This window comes from Monodelphis domestica, chromosome 2 (genome assembly GCF_027887165.1).
Source record: "Monodelphis domestica isolate mMonDom1 chromosome 2, mMonDom1.pri, whole genome shotgun sequence".
Classification (NCBI taxonomy): domain Eukaryota; kingdom Metazoa; phylum Chordata; class Mammalia; order Didelphimorphia; family Didelphidae; genus Monodelphis; species Monodelphis domestica.
The window spans coordinates 496203465-496219751 of NC_077228.1; the positions used below are offsets into that span (position 1 = coordinate 496203465).

Here is a 16287-nt window from a genome sequence, read left to right on the forward strand (position 1 = left end):
AATATTATTTCCTTTTATCCTCACAACAACCCTAGAAGGTAGGTCCTACTTTTATCCTCATTGAGCAGATGAGGAACCTGAAGCAGAGAAGTCAAGGGATTTGCTCAAGTTCATACAGCCCCTATTGGAGGCTTAATTTGAACTTGGGACTCTAACTCCAAGAACAACATTCTACCTATGGAGCCACCTTAAGGTTAGGAGTGAGCTAACTATTCTTGCCTCAATGTTATCTAACAATATCTAGCATAGCACTCAAAATTATACTGTACACACACACACACACACACACACACACACACACACACACACACACACACACACACGCGCGCGCGCATTTATGTGCATACATACTTATACATATACACACACATATGCACCCAATATTTCAACTTGCACTTACTGAAACAGAATAAACAATTTTACAATTTTGAGTGTATAGATGTTGGGAAAGAATGGAGTCAGGATGACCTGGGTTCAAAGTCTGAGTCTGTCACTAATTGTGAAATTATGATTAAGTCACTTGAACTTCTGTTTCCTTATCTTCAAAACAAGTACCTACCTCAAAAAAGTTGCTTTAAGACTCAAATAATGTAATTCATGTGAAATACTTTTCCACTTTAAATTGCTATATAAATGTCAGAATTATTGTTATAAGTATCGATGTTATTATTGTTGATATCCTACCCCTCAAGATTTAAAGTGAATTTCAATCAGTCAGTGTTTTTTGGGCATTTAAGGCCCTGAGAGGTGATGAAGAAGTTAAGTACCCTACTCAAGTTCTTCCTAAAAAACTCCAACAAAAACAAAAACAAACACATAAACTTTCCACTTACCTCATCCGGCAGATAAATGACCTCCTTGAACCCATACACATCCTCATGGAAGACTGCTGACCCTCCTTCTTTACTGTCCCTGTCTTCAGGTCCAAAATACGACCTAGGGGGAAAAAAAATAGAGAAGCATAGAGTGAACTGCTTGATGGAAAAAAGTAAGAGATAAAAATGTGGATGGGTTGGACTAAGAGGTACATCGACACAAAGGCAGAGGGGCACTTGCAAGGCAGAGTTAAGGGGGTACAATGGATAGAGTGCCAGGCTTAGAGTCAGGGGGATCTGGGTTCAAATATGACTTCAGACCCTTCTAGCCATTTGACTCTGGATAAATCACTTGACCTTGTTTGCCTAACCCTTTTATATATTATATATATATATATATATATATATATATATATATATATATATGTATATGTATATATGCATGTAGGTATACATATATATATATGTTATAAGTCAAATTTTAAAACTGGTGGCACTCGTATTAGGGACAGAGGCAAAACAGGAGCTTCTGCTACAAAATAATGCAGATTTTAAAAAGTTAGCAAGGAATCTTTGAAACTTCACAGTGCCACACATTATTGGTGGTGGTGGTAGTGGTGGTGGTGGTGGTAGTAGTAGTAACTAGACAGAAGGTAAGGGTTTAAAAAAAAAAAGGTACTTGTAGCTCTAACCAATTTTTAGCAGTTTGGAATTTGCCACCAATCTAAGAAATCTCTCACTTGTTTCCTGTTTCTGTCTATTTTTAGGACTAATGGAAATGGACACCCCTGACCATTACAATGTGCCTCAGCTATAGGGAAGGAGGCTATGAGGAGTGGGTAAGTAAATATCTAGTACAAATTATAGGTGATAAATTTTTAATCTTAGGCTGGCTTTTTTTTCTATCCATCTGGCACATAATATTTATGAAAAGTTCATAAAAATCAATCAACAAGCAGCTACTAAACATCTACTATGTACCATTTTATCAGAAAGATGAACTTTCTCCAGAAACATAAAAGGGCATCTTTATAAAGTCACGTATTTCAGACTACAGGCAATTAACCAGAGCCACTCTTCTTTTCCACTATTACAGAAATGAAGCATTAAATATACAATCAATTAGATTATGCAAAAGAGAAAAGTAGCATGGCACAGTATTTGGGGTGCTGGGATAGGAGTCAGGAAGATTAAGATTTAAAAATCATCCTTGTGAAGATTGGATTTGGCTCTCCCCTGACTATAACAGTGAAGGTACTTAGCTCTTCCTTGATTATGAAGATTAAGTTGTAATCCCCTATTTATTTTTAGATTTTAATCCCCAAATTGTAAAGTTCAGTACTTAAAGTTGAGTATGGAGATCTACCCATTTTGGATTTTAACCACAAAAAGGTATGAACACCCATTTCATACATTGAGTGGGAGGTCTGTGACCCACGTGTGAAAGAGTGAGGAGTGGAACGTCAGCTGTGATTGGTAGACATAAAAATTTAGGGTAAGTGACACAAGAGAAAAAGGTCTTTAAAAGTGAAAACAGAGGAACACACAAGAGACACTTGGAGTGAAGGGACACTTGGACTTGAAGGGAGTCATTTGGAGTGAAGAGACACACTTGGAGTGAAGAGGGACACTTGCAGTTTGAAAGAAACACACTCAGAGTGGAGCCTGCTGGAGTTGAGGCTGATAAAAGAACCTGCTGATTGAACTGACAACGTGGTGAGTGTAAAGGCTGACTTCCTTCCTTGCCCTTTCTGGAGGTGTGAGCCTCCAGGAAAGGCCCATCATCTTGAGACTCCTTCCCCTGGATGGGGCCTTAGAATTGCTACCTGGCTTAGAATAGCTCTCTTGCTTCCCTTTTCTCTCTTCTTTAATATCTTCCCTCTATTGTAAAATAAACTACCATTTCCATCTTACTTTAGTAATTCATTTTGGGGATTTAGAAATTAAATCCCTGGGAACCAATTAAATATTCAGTTAAACCAAAAATCTAACACCTTCTAATCCTTATTAGTAGGGATGGCATCAGCCTCCTCAAACCACTATTTTCCTTCAATACTCAGCTCAAACACTAACTCTTAACTCTACTGAAATCACCTATTTATTTCACATGCACATCTGTACATAGGATCTCTACCAACAGAATGGAGGTTCTTTGACTGATTAACCCCAAACTTTAGCAAATCTTTGATTTTCTTTCCACTACATTTTTCATTAATATCAGTTAGCAGCATAAGTCAATGCTTTATGGTATTTTTACCTTCCTCTACTCTCTAGTGAAAACACCGATTAATATTAAAATAGCTTAAAGATAGAAAGAAGCTGAGACAGTAATTACTAGCTTGCTATCTCCTTACAAAACTGTAAGCTCCTATGTCTTAAACTTGCTGAATTAAAGAATCTACAAAGATAAAAACACTTATTAAATAAAAGTTAATAATACAATCTACTGTGAATATGTGGGTCAGTAATAACAATTAGTTCCTAATTATCCAATGGAGATCAATGGAGTCTCTTACTTCTATCTACAATGGAGTCCTAAATTCTAATTTTCTTTTTAGACTTGAAGCCTCATTTAGCTCAAATTAACATTAAAATGAGTTATCTTCCCTAATAAAATATTGAAAAACAATGATGTGAAAAGGGAGTCCTGGCTTATCCCAGGTATCAATCTTGGTTGAAAAATTGTTGAAGGATAAGACATAAGTATATGTCCCATGTACAAACAAAAAAGAGTTGATTATACTGATTTCTAGAGACAATGAAATTCCTAAGCCCCCTAAAGCCAACAGAAAACAGTAAAAAGACACAAAAATCACTCCTACCTTATAGCAGCATAATAAAGCACAAGCTCAGGAGGCAAAAGGCCTGGATTCAAATCTTGCTTCAAAATCCTTACACACACACACACACACACACACACACACACACACACACACACACACACACACATGGCAGTTAGGTGACTCAGTAGATAGAGCCAGGTCTGGAAACAAGAGGTCCTGGATTCAAATCTGGCCTTAGACACTCCGAGCTGTATAACCATGGACAAGTCACTTAACCTCAAATGCTCCTTACTGCTCTTCTGCCTTGGAAGTGATATTTAGAATCAATTCTAATAGAGAAGGTAAGGGTTAAAAAAAAAAACGAACCCTTACTATTCCTTATTCTTCCCATTAACCAACTACTCAAATCTCACCAGTCAAAGCATTTTCGGAGGTAGAGAGCTGCTCCCGGAGCTTATCCACATCATCAGGGTGCACCTGGTCATAAAGCGTGCTGCCAAACCATTCAGACTGTGGTTGGTTCAAGACAGGGGTCACTGAGTCAGAGACATATACAACTCGGCCTGTCTCACACGACACAATGAACAGAAAACCGTCTGCTGCCTCTAGTATTAAGTGTTTCAGCTCCTACCCAAAATAGAATAAAAAGAATTAATATGAAAAGTTCTGAGAAATAAGTATTTCCATCAATAGAAAATCAAAGAAGTCTGAACCTATTATCAACATAAAAAGCTTAATTTCCAAGAAGTGCAGGGGCTTTATCCCTCATCCATCTATCTTCCACCTCAATAACATCTGCACTTGTAAAGTGTTTTGTGATAATGTTCTATTAAATTTTTCTATGTATTTCCTCATAAATATCTAATTTTTCTGGGTCTCACTTTCATTTGTTTAAAAAACAAACAAACAAACAAACAAAACAAAATGATCTATTTTCTAAGGTTCTTTCTCTGAGCTTCCATTCTGTTATCTGTATCTTTACATAAGTTCTTCCATGTGGAACCAGGAAACAAATCTGTGTCCCTTTTCTTTTGATTACAATTCCTGTTTAAAAGTTCTCCTACTCCGGAAAGGTCAATGTGACTTATCCTCACTCAGCTTTCATGATTCCACTCAATTCTGCTCATCTCTAGCACTTATTTTTCTAGCATTGAACAATTCGTACTTCTTTGTTTCAGTTTTTAATGCCTCTATTCCTTGAACTATGGGCTCCACAAAAGCAGAGATTATGTCTCTGCCTTTGAAATCCTCACAGTACATAGTTCAATGCTCTTTATAATAGCAAATTCATGCAACTGAGTATCAGTCTTCCTTCTTTCCTCATTCAAAACTATAGCATCATTCAATACAAGGACTATTCGCCATCCTCCATATATGCTTATACTCAGAGAAAGCCCTTGTCCCACATACATACACATCAGAGGTGAATTAAAGATCTGACAATGATATTAAAGATCTCTCAAAGTTGTTCCTCTTTCTTAACTACTCTCCTCCTCCAATTATTCCACTATACTTTGTAAATAAAGCATTTATTCCAAATTCCAAAATCCCTATCAGCTTTAACTAGTCTCTTCCTATTTTGTAGTCCCAACAGTAATGCACCTGATAGGCAGGAGCAGCCTAAAGGTCAACAAAGATGGTGAAGGAATGAAGTTACCATTTTTACAGGAACCCAAAAAATTCATTTTTCAATCTAACTTTTCCCCCAAATTGCTATTTCTTTCAACTCTTCCTAAAATTCACTTCTCTGGTGTCTGGAAAACAGAGCTATTTGCCCAAAGAGGAGCAAAGTTATGAAAGGATTCTCCCAACTCCCAAGGTCCCTTTGGGGCTAGTGGGACCCAGAGACCTGGTCAGTGAGGAAGGATGGCTTATAGGTGCCATCAGTAGAAGTGTTGCCAGTTCCTCTCAGGGATTTCATGTGAGATACAGCCATGCGTAAGATGGTCAATTTGTCTGGTTTTCGAGCCAAGGCACTGCAGGTGGGCACCATGTCTGATAGCTCTGTGATGTAAGCCGTCATCTTATTCCGTCGTCTACGTTCAATTTCACTATGATTTTCCCTGTAAAGAGAAAAGGGAGATGCCCCACCCAGTAGGTCATATCCAGGCATTTAGTGGCATAAAGGAATGACATACCTTAGACTGCTGAGAGGTGACATTTTGTTTTAGTGGTGCTAAAGTCTTTGAAAAGTTAGGAGGGATGACCAACCCTCTCATGCAGATCATGCACAAAAGAGAGACTGACACGAGGCAGAAGAAAGGACCAGAAGATCCCAGGGTCTCCCTGCTCACCCAATGGAGTCCTTCCTTTCACATCCTTTGAAAAATGCCCTTCGGCAGGAGGTGGTAGTTCTTTTTCAAACAGTAAAAAGCACTGACTTCATTCACTGAAGTTACTGAGGAATTTCTATTTTCAAGTGGTCAACATTACGCTGATTTATTAAACCATTCAAGTGTAGGGTGACATGGGAAAATTACCTGTTTACCTAACTTCAGAAAAGTAGGTACAGAAATGACTGTGTACACAGGTTTTCTCCATACCACTCCACTCCATTCATGTCTCACTCAAAAAACAAAAGGGTATACAGCAAAGTGGAGGGTTATGTTTAAAAGTTACATTTTAAAATTAAAGCCAAGACAGAAAGTCATACCTTCTTTAATTAATAAACTAAACTTTCAAATAAACATTTCACCACAAGACGTTCCCAAAAGGGTCTCTTGTGAACTTCAAATCTGAGGAAGAGAAGCAAGTGAAAGCCAGTCTAGAACTGGGGGAAGCTGATCATTTTATGACTTCAAAGGGTAAAATAAACAGTGGGACCTGGGTTTGACTAGACTGAAATTTTAAGACCAGAAGACCAAATCTTCCTTTTCCAAAACTAAAATAGGATTTAAAGTATTGTAGAGATAAAAGGGACCTTAGATATGTCATCTAGTATAACCACTTCACTTTACAAATGAGGAAAGACCCAGATCAGATAGGATAAGGGACTTATCCAAGGTCACCCAGATAATTAATGGCAGAACAAAGACTCAACTCAAGTCTCCTGAGCTCAGGGCTCTTCACACTATGCCATGCAGAATCAGCTTTTCTAAAGAGTATGTTGGTTAGTAGGAAATATAGCATGGAATACTAACAAAAATCTTGTGGCAAAGATGGAAAAGGACAGGTGATAAAAAAGAGGAAGGGAAAGGCATGGAAAAAAATGAATGGAAAAGAATGGTAGATCTTATTTAAAAAAAAAAAACAAAAAAACTCCAGAGTACTGGCTTCATTTATTTATCACATACCAAAGAAACTCTGACCCATTTTCTGCTAAGTTAGGGTTTTCAGCCAGCAAAAACAACCCTAAAGTCTTTCTGAACAACAAACGGAGGGACTTCCCCCACATAGGCCTCTAATTTCATGACTCTATGTTAATTCAGAACACCTAAAATTCCACCTTTAGACTGCCACCTGTCTGACAAATGTCTGACACCCAATCCCAAAGAATGATCTTTCTGATGACCACAAAGAAGCCGCCAAGATGATTCTGAGAAGCCACAAGCAAGGCCTTCATCACTGGGCCAATGCAATCCTACTGTGGCACAGAAATGTGGGTTATGAAACAACACCGGAAACCAGGATAGATGGTTTTCTAGAATGGTAGGGAAGGAACTGCTGTGGTTTAACATGGCAGGAGATGATTTTAAACACAGGGTATTTTTTGGCACTTGGCTTTTTGACAAGAAAGCACATCCCTGCCAAAGCACAAACTGGCACAGCTGCTGAGACTATGAAAGCTTTCTGTTCTCTAATTACTTGATGCTAGGACTCAAAGAAAGAATAAAACCCTCTTACTAATAGCAATTTTCTAAATTCCTAAATTAAAACTGTTATTTCTACCAACCCATATATTTTTCTGGTGGGAAGATTCTAAAGGGCTCAGTTTCACACAAACTTCCATAAGGTGCCATCTTCATTTGTCACAGATAAGAAAAAGCACAAAGAGGAGAGGAAATAAAAGGAGAAATTTAGATTGGGAAGGAGGAGAAAAAAGGAGCATTGTTGGCTTCACCATGCTGAACACTGTTCTCCTACCTGGCAAGTCTCTCTTTATCCGCTGAACTCTGCTCATCATCCGACCTAAAAATAAAATTGATTGAACTAAGCTAAAAATTTCTTGTAATAAAAAAGAAAGGAAGATGGGCAAAAGGGAAGATAAAATGGAATAGAGATCTCAACCCTCAGCTATGCAAAACCATCTGTTAGAATGAAGAAGGCAATACAGAGGACAAAGATCAATTTAAAAGAAATTGAGTGACCCCCATCTGAATATAATTTCTTTAAAGCCTGAATCAGAATCTACCAAAGTAGGCACTGAAGACATCTAAAATCTATGAGAAAAGAAGCCAAGAAAACTTAGGGAGGCCTAATCTATTATACACTGCGCTCCCATTAAAGGGAGGAAATATGCTGCCATTCCAATAAGGTAAGAATTATTCCTGTCTGAACTTGGGACGAGAGATTAAGAACAGGTGATCATGTGCAGACACACATAGATGCTCAGTCACAGAAAACAACAGGGCTGCTCTGGAGAGGCTATATAAATAGCATTCAGAGCCCAGTTTCTGGCACTCTCTTTAGCTTTTGTCTGCTTTTAAAATAACTCTTGCTTTCCACTCACTCACAACTTAACCAGATCTGCAGAAGAACTATGACACCTTTGTTACACCATTACTATCCCCCTCTGAAGGGAAAACTGAGGTGCCTCAGTGGCAACTGAAGAAATATCATGCTACTGCTAGGGTGGCATAGGAGAAGATAAGGAGTATCAGCAACTGATTCTATTTTTAGACTATCTGCTAAAGCTTAAGAGGCTAATAAGCTAATAATATGCTATATTAACATGATGAACTACTACACAACTGACAAGCATGGGGACTGTTAATATATGGAAATGTTTATGTGAAAAATGAAGAACACAAAATAATGTGCATAATGATTACAAGTATAAAAATGTATTCTATATACTATCAAAGAACAGAAGAAAATGGAGACTGACAGAAATGGTTTATTGCTCCCTCTTTCTGCCCTTAGCAAGGAAAGCAGCTTAATTTTCTTCTTTTTTTTTTTCAAAGGCCTTAGATCTTCTTTTCAACAAAGGGTAGAAAATTATCCCACATTTGAAGTCTGTAAATCCCCTCCTGAAGACTGTAAAAGAAAACGTGAGAGGTGCTATTGCAAGCTTAACTTTCAGAGCTGGTAAATACATAAAGAACCTGTATTGGGAGAAAAATTAAATTTCAAGAAAATTAACTCAAGGGAAAAATTCAAAATCAGACTTTCACAGGCACCTAACTACAACCATTCTAAGCTTCAGTTTCCTGAGCAAAAATACCTAACTGAGTGGATAATAGAAAACAAGAAAGAACAAAGGTCCAAAGTCCATCACCATAACCTGACCTTTCCCTGGCCTGCAGCTTGTTTTTCTCAACTGATGAGTAAAAATGGCTTTTCCTTTTAAAAATACATTACTTTATTTAAAAAATGTAAAACTGACCCTTCTTCTAGATCTATGATTTAAAGCCAGGTGGGGCTTTGAAGGGCACTGAATCCAATATTCATATTTTACAGATGAAGAACTAAAGCCCAAAAAGGTTTATAATCCAAGGATATGGGGCATAAGTGCTACGACTTTTTTCGGGGGGGGAACCCCTTCTTCTATCTTAGAATCAATACTGTGTGTTGTTTCCAGGGAAGAAGAGCAGTAAGGGCTACTCAGTAGGGGTTAAGTGATTTGCCCAAGGTCACACAGCTAAAAAAATATATGAAGCTAAATCTGAACCTATGACCTCCCATCTCTAGGCCTGGATCTGAATCCACTGAGCTACCTAGCTGCCCCCAGTAGAACTGATTTTTAAATTCAAGTCCTCTGATTCTAAATTGAACACTCTGTACCACACTGTTCTTGATATGAACAACTGCATGATAACTAACAATCACATTTTAAAAGAATAAGTCAGGCAACATCTGAAACCAGTGTATTCAGCGATTTATTATCCTAAAACAGAATGGCAAAAAATATTCCCCAAATATCCATTACTAAATTACTGAATTAGTGATGGATCATCTCCCAGAGATTTCATAAATATCAACTCCAATAAGCTTTCCTGCTAAATGAGATAACCAAGTTAGGGCCTGTCAAAGATTCCTTCAATACATCTTTCTCTGACACTATGTTGCCTTTGAAAAGTCTACTATAGCCACCTACTACTGAGTTTATTAAATTTAATCTCCTTGAAAAAGTCTCCTTATATAAAACCCAGTCCTATTCTACCTATGTGCCACTATTCCCCACCCCTCTGGACCAGTCAAGTTAGCATCTATAAACACAGTGAAAGTTTCTACTTTCTATTTTTCCTCCTAAATGGAAAGTCTTTTCATCTATCTATTCAAATTTTACAACCCTTAAAGTCCAATTCAAAAATCCATCTCCTTCATGAATCCCTCTCTGCCTATTCTAGGACTCACAAATTCTTCCCAAATAAGATTATATCTTGAGAGAAGCTTTATAGCTATTCTTCATAGTATATAGCAAGGTCTTGAGCAGACACACAGTTCTGAATCAAACCTTTATGTACTTTTCTGATGTAACACAAAAGTAATCTGAAAAATATGAAAATAAAAGTTTTTAAATGTGCTACTTATCTTCAAAGTTAAAAAATATATGTGAATTATTAAAAAAGGTAGATATTCAAGTAATGCCCCTCCCCATATTTTATAATAAAGGAAAAAACTATTTTTGACTAGCCATTTAAATTAACTAAATTTATTTGAAATCATCCTTACAAGGAGTAAACTGACATATTATCATTTTTAATGATATAAAAAGAATATGAACCTAGAGCCAATAATATTACATAAACAGATTTTAAACATCCGCTTAAACAAGTCAAAGCAATTTCATATGGCTTTTCATTCAGATTTTGGATGATACCACATAGCACTCAAGTGGGGCACCACTTTAACTCTATCAGTTGTTCATAAAGAAATACATAGCAACATATGCCAATATATTTCTACTCACCATTTTTTAGTGAAATTATAGGAACTTTAATGAGCTGGAGTTTTAAATTTTTCTGTATTTCTAAACAGGAACAAATCAGATCAGGTAGACTAAGTCACTTTAGCTCAATCAGAAAAAAGGCCCAGTATGAAAAGGATATAGAGTACTAAGATCCTGTATTGATATTACCTGGCAAACCGCTCTTTATCATTAGGCATCTGATCATCATCACATCTGAAGAAGAAAAAAGAACAACAATTTCAAGACATTGCTATTATCTACTTTTCTCTGAGTTAGAAATGTGGCACAATATACCAATGTTGCAGAAATAGTAGCACCCAGGCTAAAAAGGGCCCAACATATTGTAAATCCTTGCCAGGATCCTGATGTATCTATTAGATATCAAAAGAGGGAAATAAGAAAGAAGATGATCTCATAAGGTTAGTTGCTACATATAGTTCCATCACCACTCAAAAGAAGGATTGCTTAAATCATGCTCTGAATGATATAATTTATTTTTTGTTTAATAATAAGCTCAATCTAGTCATCATGTATTATGTAGATTAAATCCTGTCTGCTACAACAGAAATAATAATGAGGTATTATTGAAAAAGAGATCTTTAGTATTTCCAGAGCTAATTTAACCAACACACATGAAAAATCTAATTTTCTTTCTCCTTGTTATAGTAAAATGTTATAAGGTCTGGATAGCATTTTTACCATAAATGCATGTCAGTAAATTGTTGTTTACACAATTCCCTTACAGATGCCCAAATTCTCAATACAGCAGACCCAGGGGAATCAAAATGTCCAAAGAAGAACTAAAAACAGAGTAAAGCAAGTAGAACTAGGAGAACAATTTATGCAAGAACATTGTAAAATTAAACAACTCTGAAAGTCTTAAAACTATCATCACTGCAAAGACAAATCACAGTTCCAGAGGACTGATGATGAAGAATGCTACCTACCTTTTGATAGAGGTGATAGACTGAAGATGCAGAATAAGACAAACACTTTTGGACAGAGTAATTTATTTTGTTTAACTATGCATAAATTACAAAGGTCTTGCTTTTCTTCTTTTTCAATGAGGGGAAGAAGGAATGGAAAGAAAATAAATGCTTGTTAACTGAAAAATAATATAACTTTTTTTTTAAAGGTTCAAGTGTGAAAGTGAAATAAGAATAAATGAGAAACCTTAAAAGTCCAATGCAATCTCTTTTGGAGACAAATTTTACCTTTTTAAAGGCAAAGAATGCACCATTTAAGTAGCCACTTTAAAGTATTAATGATTTCAGTTGAAATACTTCTTCTTTAAAAAGTTACCAAGTAAATAAATATATTCAGCACTTTCTTAGAAACTATTTTATAGATGTTGACTAAAAAAACAAAATAGTAAGTACATTTTCTTGCTTCCTATCAAAAGTGACTAATGATAGCTGATACAAAACCTGGAGCTTTTGGATGACTTCAATCCAAAACTATAAATAACTGCACAGGTAATCTTGGACTGCATTACTAGAGGTACATCCCCTATAAAAGGAATATCAAGTCTAGAATATTTTGGGGGGGGTTGTGGACTCTTCATTTTACTAAGTACAGTGGGGAGAAAAAGAATATACACAGAAGAAAACCATACCATATAAAGGGCAAATAAAGGAAATGGAGATGTTTACTGTCAAAGAAAAAGTCTTAGGAGAGAAAATAACTTGTATTAAAATATCTGAAAGGCCATCACTAAAAAAGAGATTAAACTTAATTCTATGTTAATTTCTGAAAGCAGAACTAAGACAGAAGAACCAAGGTAAAGTGATACAAATTAGGTTTCAGCTTGATGTAAATAGGATTTTCTAGCAACTAATTGTCTCTAAAAGGAATGGGTTGCTTTTTGAAGTAATGAAATAGGCACCACAAAAATGTCCAAACAAAAGATTCATGACCTATCAGGGATATTTTAGAATTTAGAATTTAGAAGAATTCATATGATATGTTGAAGATTAGGCATGAGTGATCACTATAATGCAATTAACAACTATCCCATACTTTACAAAGCTTTCATCCCCACAACAACACTGTGAGAAGTTTGGCAGACATAAGAACAGAGCAATGCTAGTAAGTACTAGAGTCAAGATTCCATTATTCCATTCCAAATCATAAAGAAGAAGAGTGGCATCAATTATTATATTAAGTTTGAACAAGCAAATTAAGCCACGGAATGTAGTCAAAAAATTTAACCCTCAAATACTCAAGCAAGATTTAAAAAAAAAAACCCTTTCATATTATGTTAATATTAAATACAAGGAAAACAACTCCCCTTCAATGCAAGAAATAATCTGGATGGTGGTAACATATTTGAATAGAGGAAAAGGAGGTAGCTAGTTAAAAGCAACCACACTTCCCCTTTCTGTGTCTTAATCACCCTCTTAATAATGTCTAATTGCCTAATAATGGACAAGGTACAGTTCAAGTGCTTCAGAAGCACCTAAAAATAAATGATATAATTTCCAAACTCTATTCAGAAGGAACAGAAAATAATTAGAGGAGTTTGCAAATCTATCAGCCCCTGCCCATTAGGTCTTGGAGCTAATAAGATGCTTGAGCATCTCCTTAAAAAGAAAAGAAATATAATACATACAATTATATAGTTTCAACTCTAGATATGAGATTCAAGTTCATTTTTAATTCTGAAAGTCTAGAAAATGATAAAAAAAATTCTTACCTCAAAAATTTACTGTTTCCTTCACCATCATCATCAAAATCAAGCCTGGAAAATGTCAAAAATAAAGTTAGCTCATTACCAAAATAATTCCCTACCCACCTGCTGCCTATCTGATCCAGGCAAAATTTGGTGTCTAAGAATAAAAAGAAAAGGGGCAGGGAAAAATTATAACAAAGCAGCTTCACCTTTCCTCTTTGGGTCAAAACAGTTGAGAAGTCCCTAGGGAAAGTACATTTAAATACTTCGTTGTACTTGTATTAGGTGAGTAATTGGCCTTTAATAAAGTGTTCCCAGGGATATGTTTTGCATGAAACCTCAATTAGAAATTAAGAGATGATATATCATGAGAAGCTTGCCATAATATTTTACTTTCTGATACAGGACCTCATTAAGTACCAGAAAAGCCAATGTGAAGCACTGTCCCTTGATTCATTGCCACAATCTACATGACAGCTATTACTATTTTTTTTTTTTTATAAAAACCCTTACCTTCCATCTTGGAGTCAATACTGTGTATTGGCTCCAAGGCAGAAGAGAGGTAAGGGCTAGGCAATGGGGGTCAAGTGACTTGCCCAGGGTCACACAGCTGGCAAGTGTCTGAGGTCAGATTTGAACCTAGGACCTCCTGTCTCTAGGGCTGGCTCTCAATCCACTGAGCGACCCAGCTGCCCCCTACTATTTTTATGAAACATCCTATCCCAAAAAATCTAAAATAAATAAGAAGATGGTAATCTCAAGAGTAAGGTGATCTAGAAAGCAAGAAAGGTTGTTATACTATGCAACTTGAAAATAATAACAGAACCAGCTCAGACTTCTAACTAATTTCCAGGCTCATTCTAACTTTAAAATATCATTAAATTTGATGTGTAAGGTTTTTTGTTTTGCTTAAGGGCAAAAGAAAAATGTTAATTTGTTTTCAAGGCTCCTTGTAATTTAAGTGAAGATGAGGAAAACAATCTATAGCCATAACTTCTATCATAAACTATGTTTTAAGGAGTGAAATTGATTACTCTGACTACAACATATCAATAAGTTATGGGAGACAATTGATAAATGGGCAAGGGACATGAATAAGCAATTTTCAGATAAAGAAATCAAAACTTTCAAGAAGCACATGAAAAAATGTTCTAAATCTCTTATAATCAGAGAGATGCAAATCAAAACAACTCTGAGGTATCACCTCACACCTAGCAGATTGGCTAACATGACAGCAGAGGAAAGTAATGAGTGCTGGAGGGGATGTGGCAAAATGGGGACACTAATTCATTGCTGGTGGAGTTGTGAACTGATCCAGCCATTCTGGAGGGCAATTTGGAACTATGCCCAAAGGGTGATAAAAGACTGCTTTTTGATCCAGCCATAACACTGCTGGGTTTATATCCCCAAAGAGACAATAAGGAAAAAGACTTGTACAAAAATATTTATAGCTCTTCTCTTTGTGGTGGCAAAAAATTAGAAAATGAAGGGATGCCCTTCGATTGGGGAATGGCTGAACAAATTGTGGTATATGTTGGTGATGGAATACTATTGTGCTCAAAGAAATGATGAACTGGAAGAATTCCATGGGAACTGGAACAACCTCCAGGAACTGATGTGAAAGGAGCAGAACCAGGAGAACATTCTACACAGAGACTGATACATTGTGGCATAATAGAATGTAATGGGATTTCTCTACTAGCAGCAATGTAATAATCCAGAATAATTTTGAGGGACTTATGAGAAAAAACGCTATCCACAGCCAGAAAAACAATTGTGGAAAAAGAAACAGAGAAGAAAAACAATGCTTGATCACATGGGTCAAAGAGGATATGACTGGGGATATAGACTCTAAGTGATCACCCTAGTGCAAATATTAATAATATGGAAATAGGTCTTGATCAATGACACATGTAAAATGCAGTGGAACCACTAGTTGGCTATGGCGGGGGGGGGGGGGGGGAGATGGACGGAAGGGAGGGAAAGAATATGAATCATGTGACCATGGAAAAATATTCTAAATTAATTAAATAAAAATTTTCAATTCAAAAAATAAAATAAAATTAAAATTAAAAAATAAGTTATGGGAGAAATAGTCTGACATTGTCAGACTTGTATTCTAAGAAAATTACTTCTAGAAAATTAATAGAGGAATGAGGAGAGACTTGAGGCAGGCAAACCCAGCAGAAGCTATTGCAATAGTACAGGTGTGAGTAGATGAGGGCCTGGTCCAATGTGAATTTAGAGACTGGATGCAGAACACTGTATATACTTTAGGACTTGACTGATACATTGATTAGTTTTACAGAACTTTTTTTCTCTTGGTTATAACCATATATATACATATATATGTATGTATATATATATATATATGGTTGTCTGGAGAGGGAAGGAAAAGGGAGATATTGGAAATGAAAATGATATAAAAACAAAAGATGTAAATAATTTTTTTAAACCCTTACCCCCTGTCTTAGAATCAATACTAAGTATCAGTTCTAAGGCAGAAGAGCAATAAGATCTAGGCAACTGGAGTTAAGTGACTTGCCCAAGGTCACCTAGCAGCTCCATTCTCCAGGCCTGGTTCTCTATCCACTGAGCCACTTACCTACCTCCCTAAACATTGTTTTAACACAAAATCAAAACTGCTTTATAAATGAACAGAATCACTGAAGGACAACCAGTCAACACCTTCTTCCCCAGTTATATAAAACTTCTTGTGTCATATATTCTTCAGTTATATACTCATACATAAAGCAGAAAGGTACTGTGAAGAGAAAGAGAGTACAGTAGCTCTTAAAGTAGTCAGCCAATGCCCACCAAATGCTGATCAACTGCTAATGACAGGCCCTGTACCTTGCTGAAGCAACAAGGCACCTGGAAGGAGGAGGAGAAGGAGAAGGAGGCAACATATGTGCCAGTCAAGTGAAACCATCACCACCTCAACTT

The 16287-nt window shown here is 36.3% G+C and overlaps 1 protein-coding gene across 4 annotated transcripts in view; it reads right to left on the reverse strand.

Annotated features, from left to right (window-relative positions):
• Positions 1-16287, reverse strand: part of ARNT (aryl hydrocarbon receptor nuclear translocator) — a 59302-nt gene that overhangs the window by 21901 nt on the left and 21114 nt on the right. For 2 of the 4 annotated variants that reach the window (XM_007485389.3, XM_007485388.3), the window contains exons 3-8: positions 13366-13410; positions 10839-10883; positions 7682-7726; positions 5448-5661; positions 4012-4225; positions 834-936 (exon numbers count right to left, since the gene is read on the reverse strand). In XM_007485389.3, the coding sequence (XP_007485451.1) occupies positions 834-936; positions 4012-4225; positions 5448-5661; positions 7682-7726; positions 10839-10883; positions 13366-13410 (666 nt within the window). The remainder of the gene's footprint in view (positions 1-833; positions 937-4011; positions 4226-5447; positions 5662-7681; positions 7727-10838; positions 10884-13365; positions 13411-16287) is intronic. The other 2 variants (XM_007485391.3, XM_007485390.3) reach the window with 1 other exon arrangement.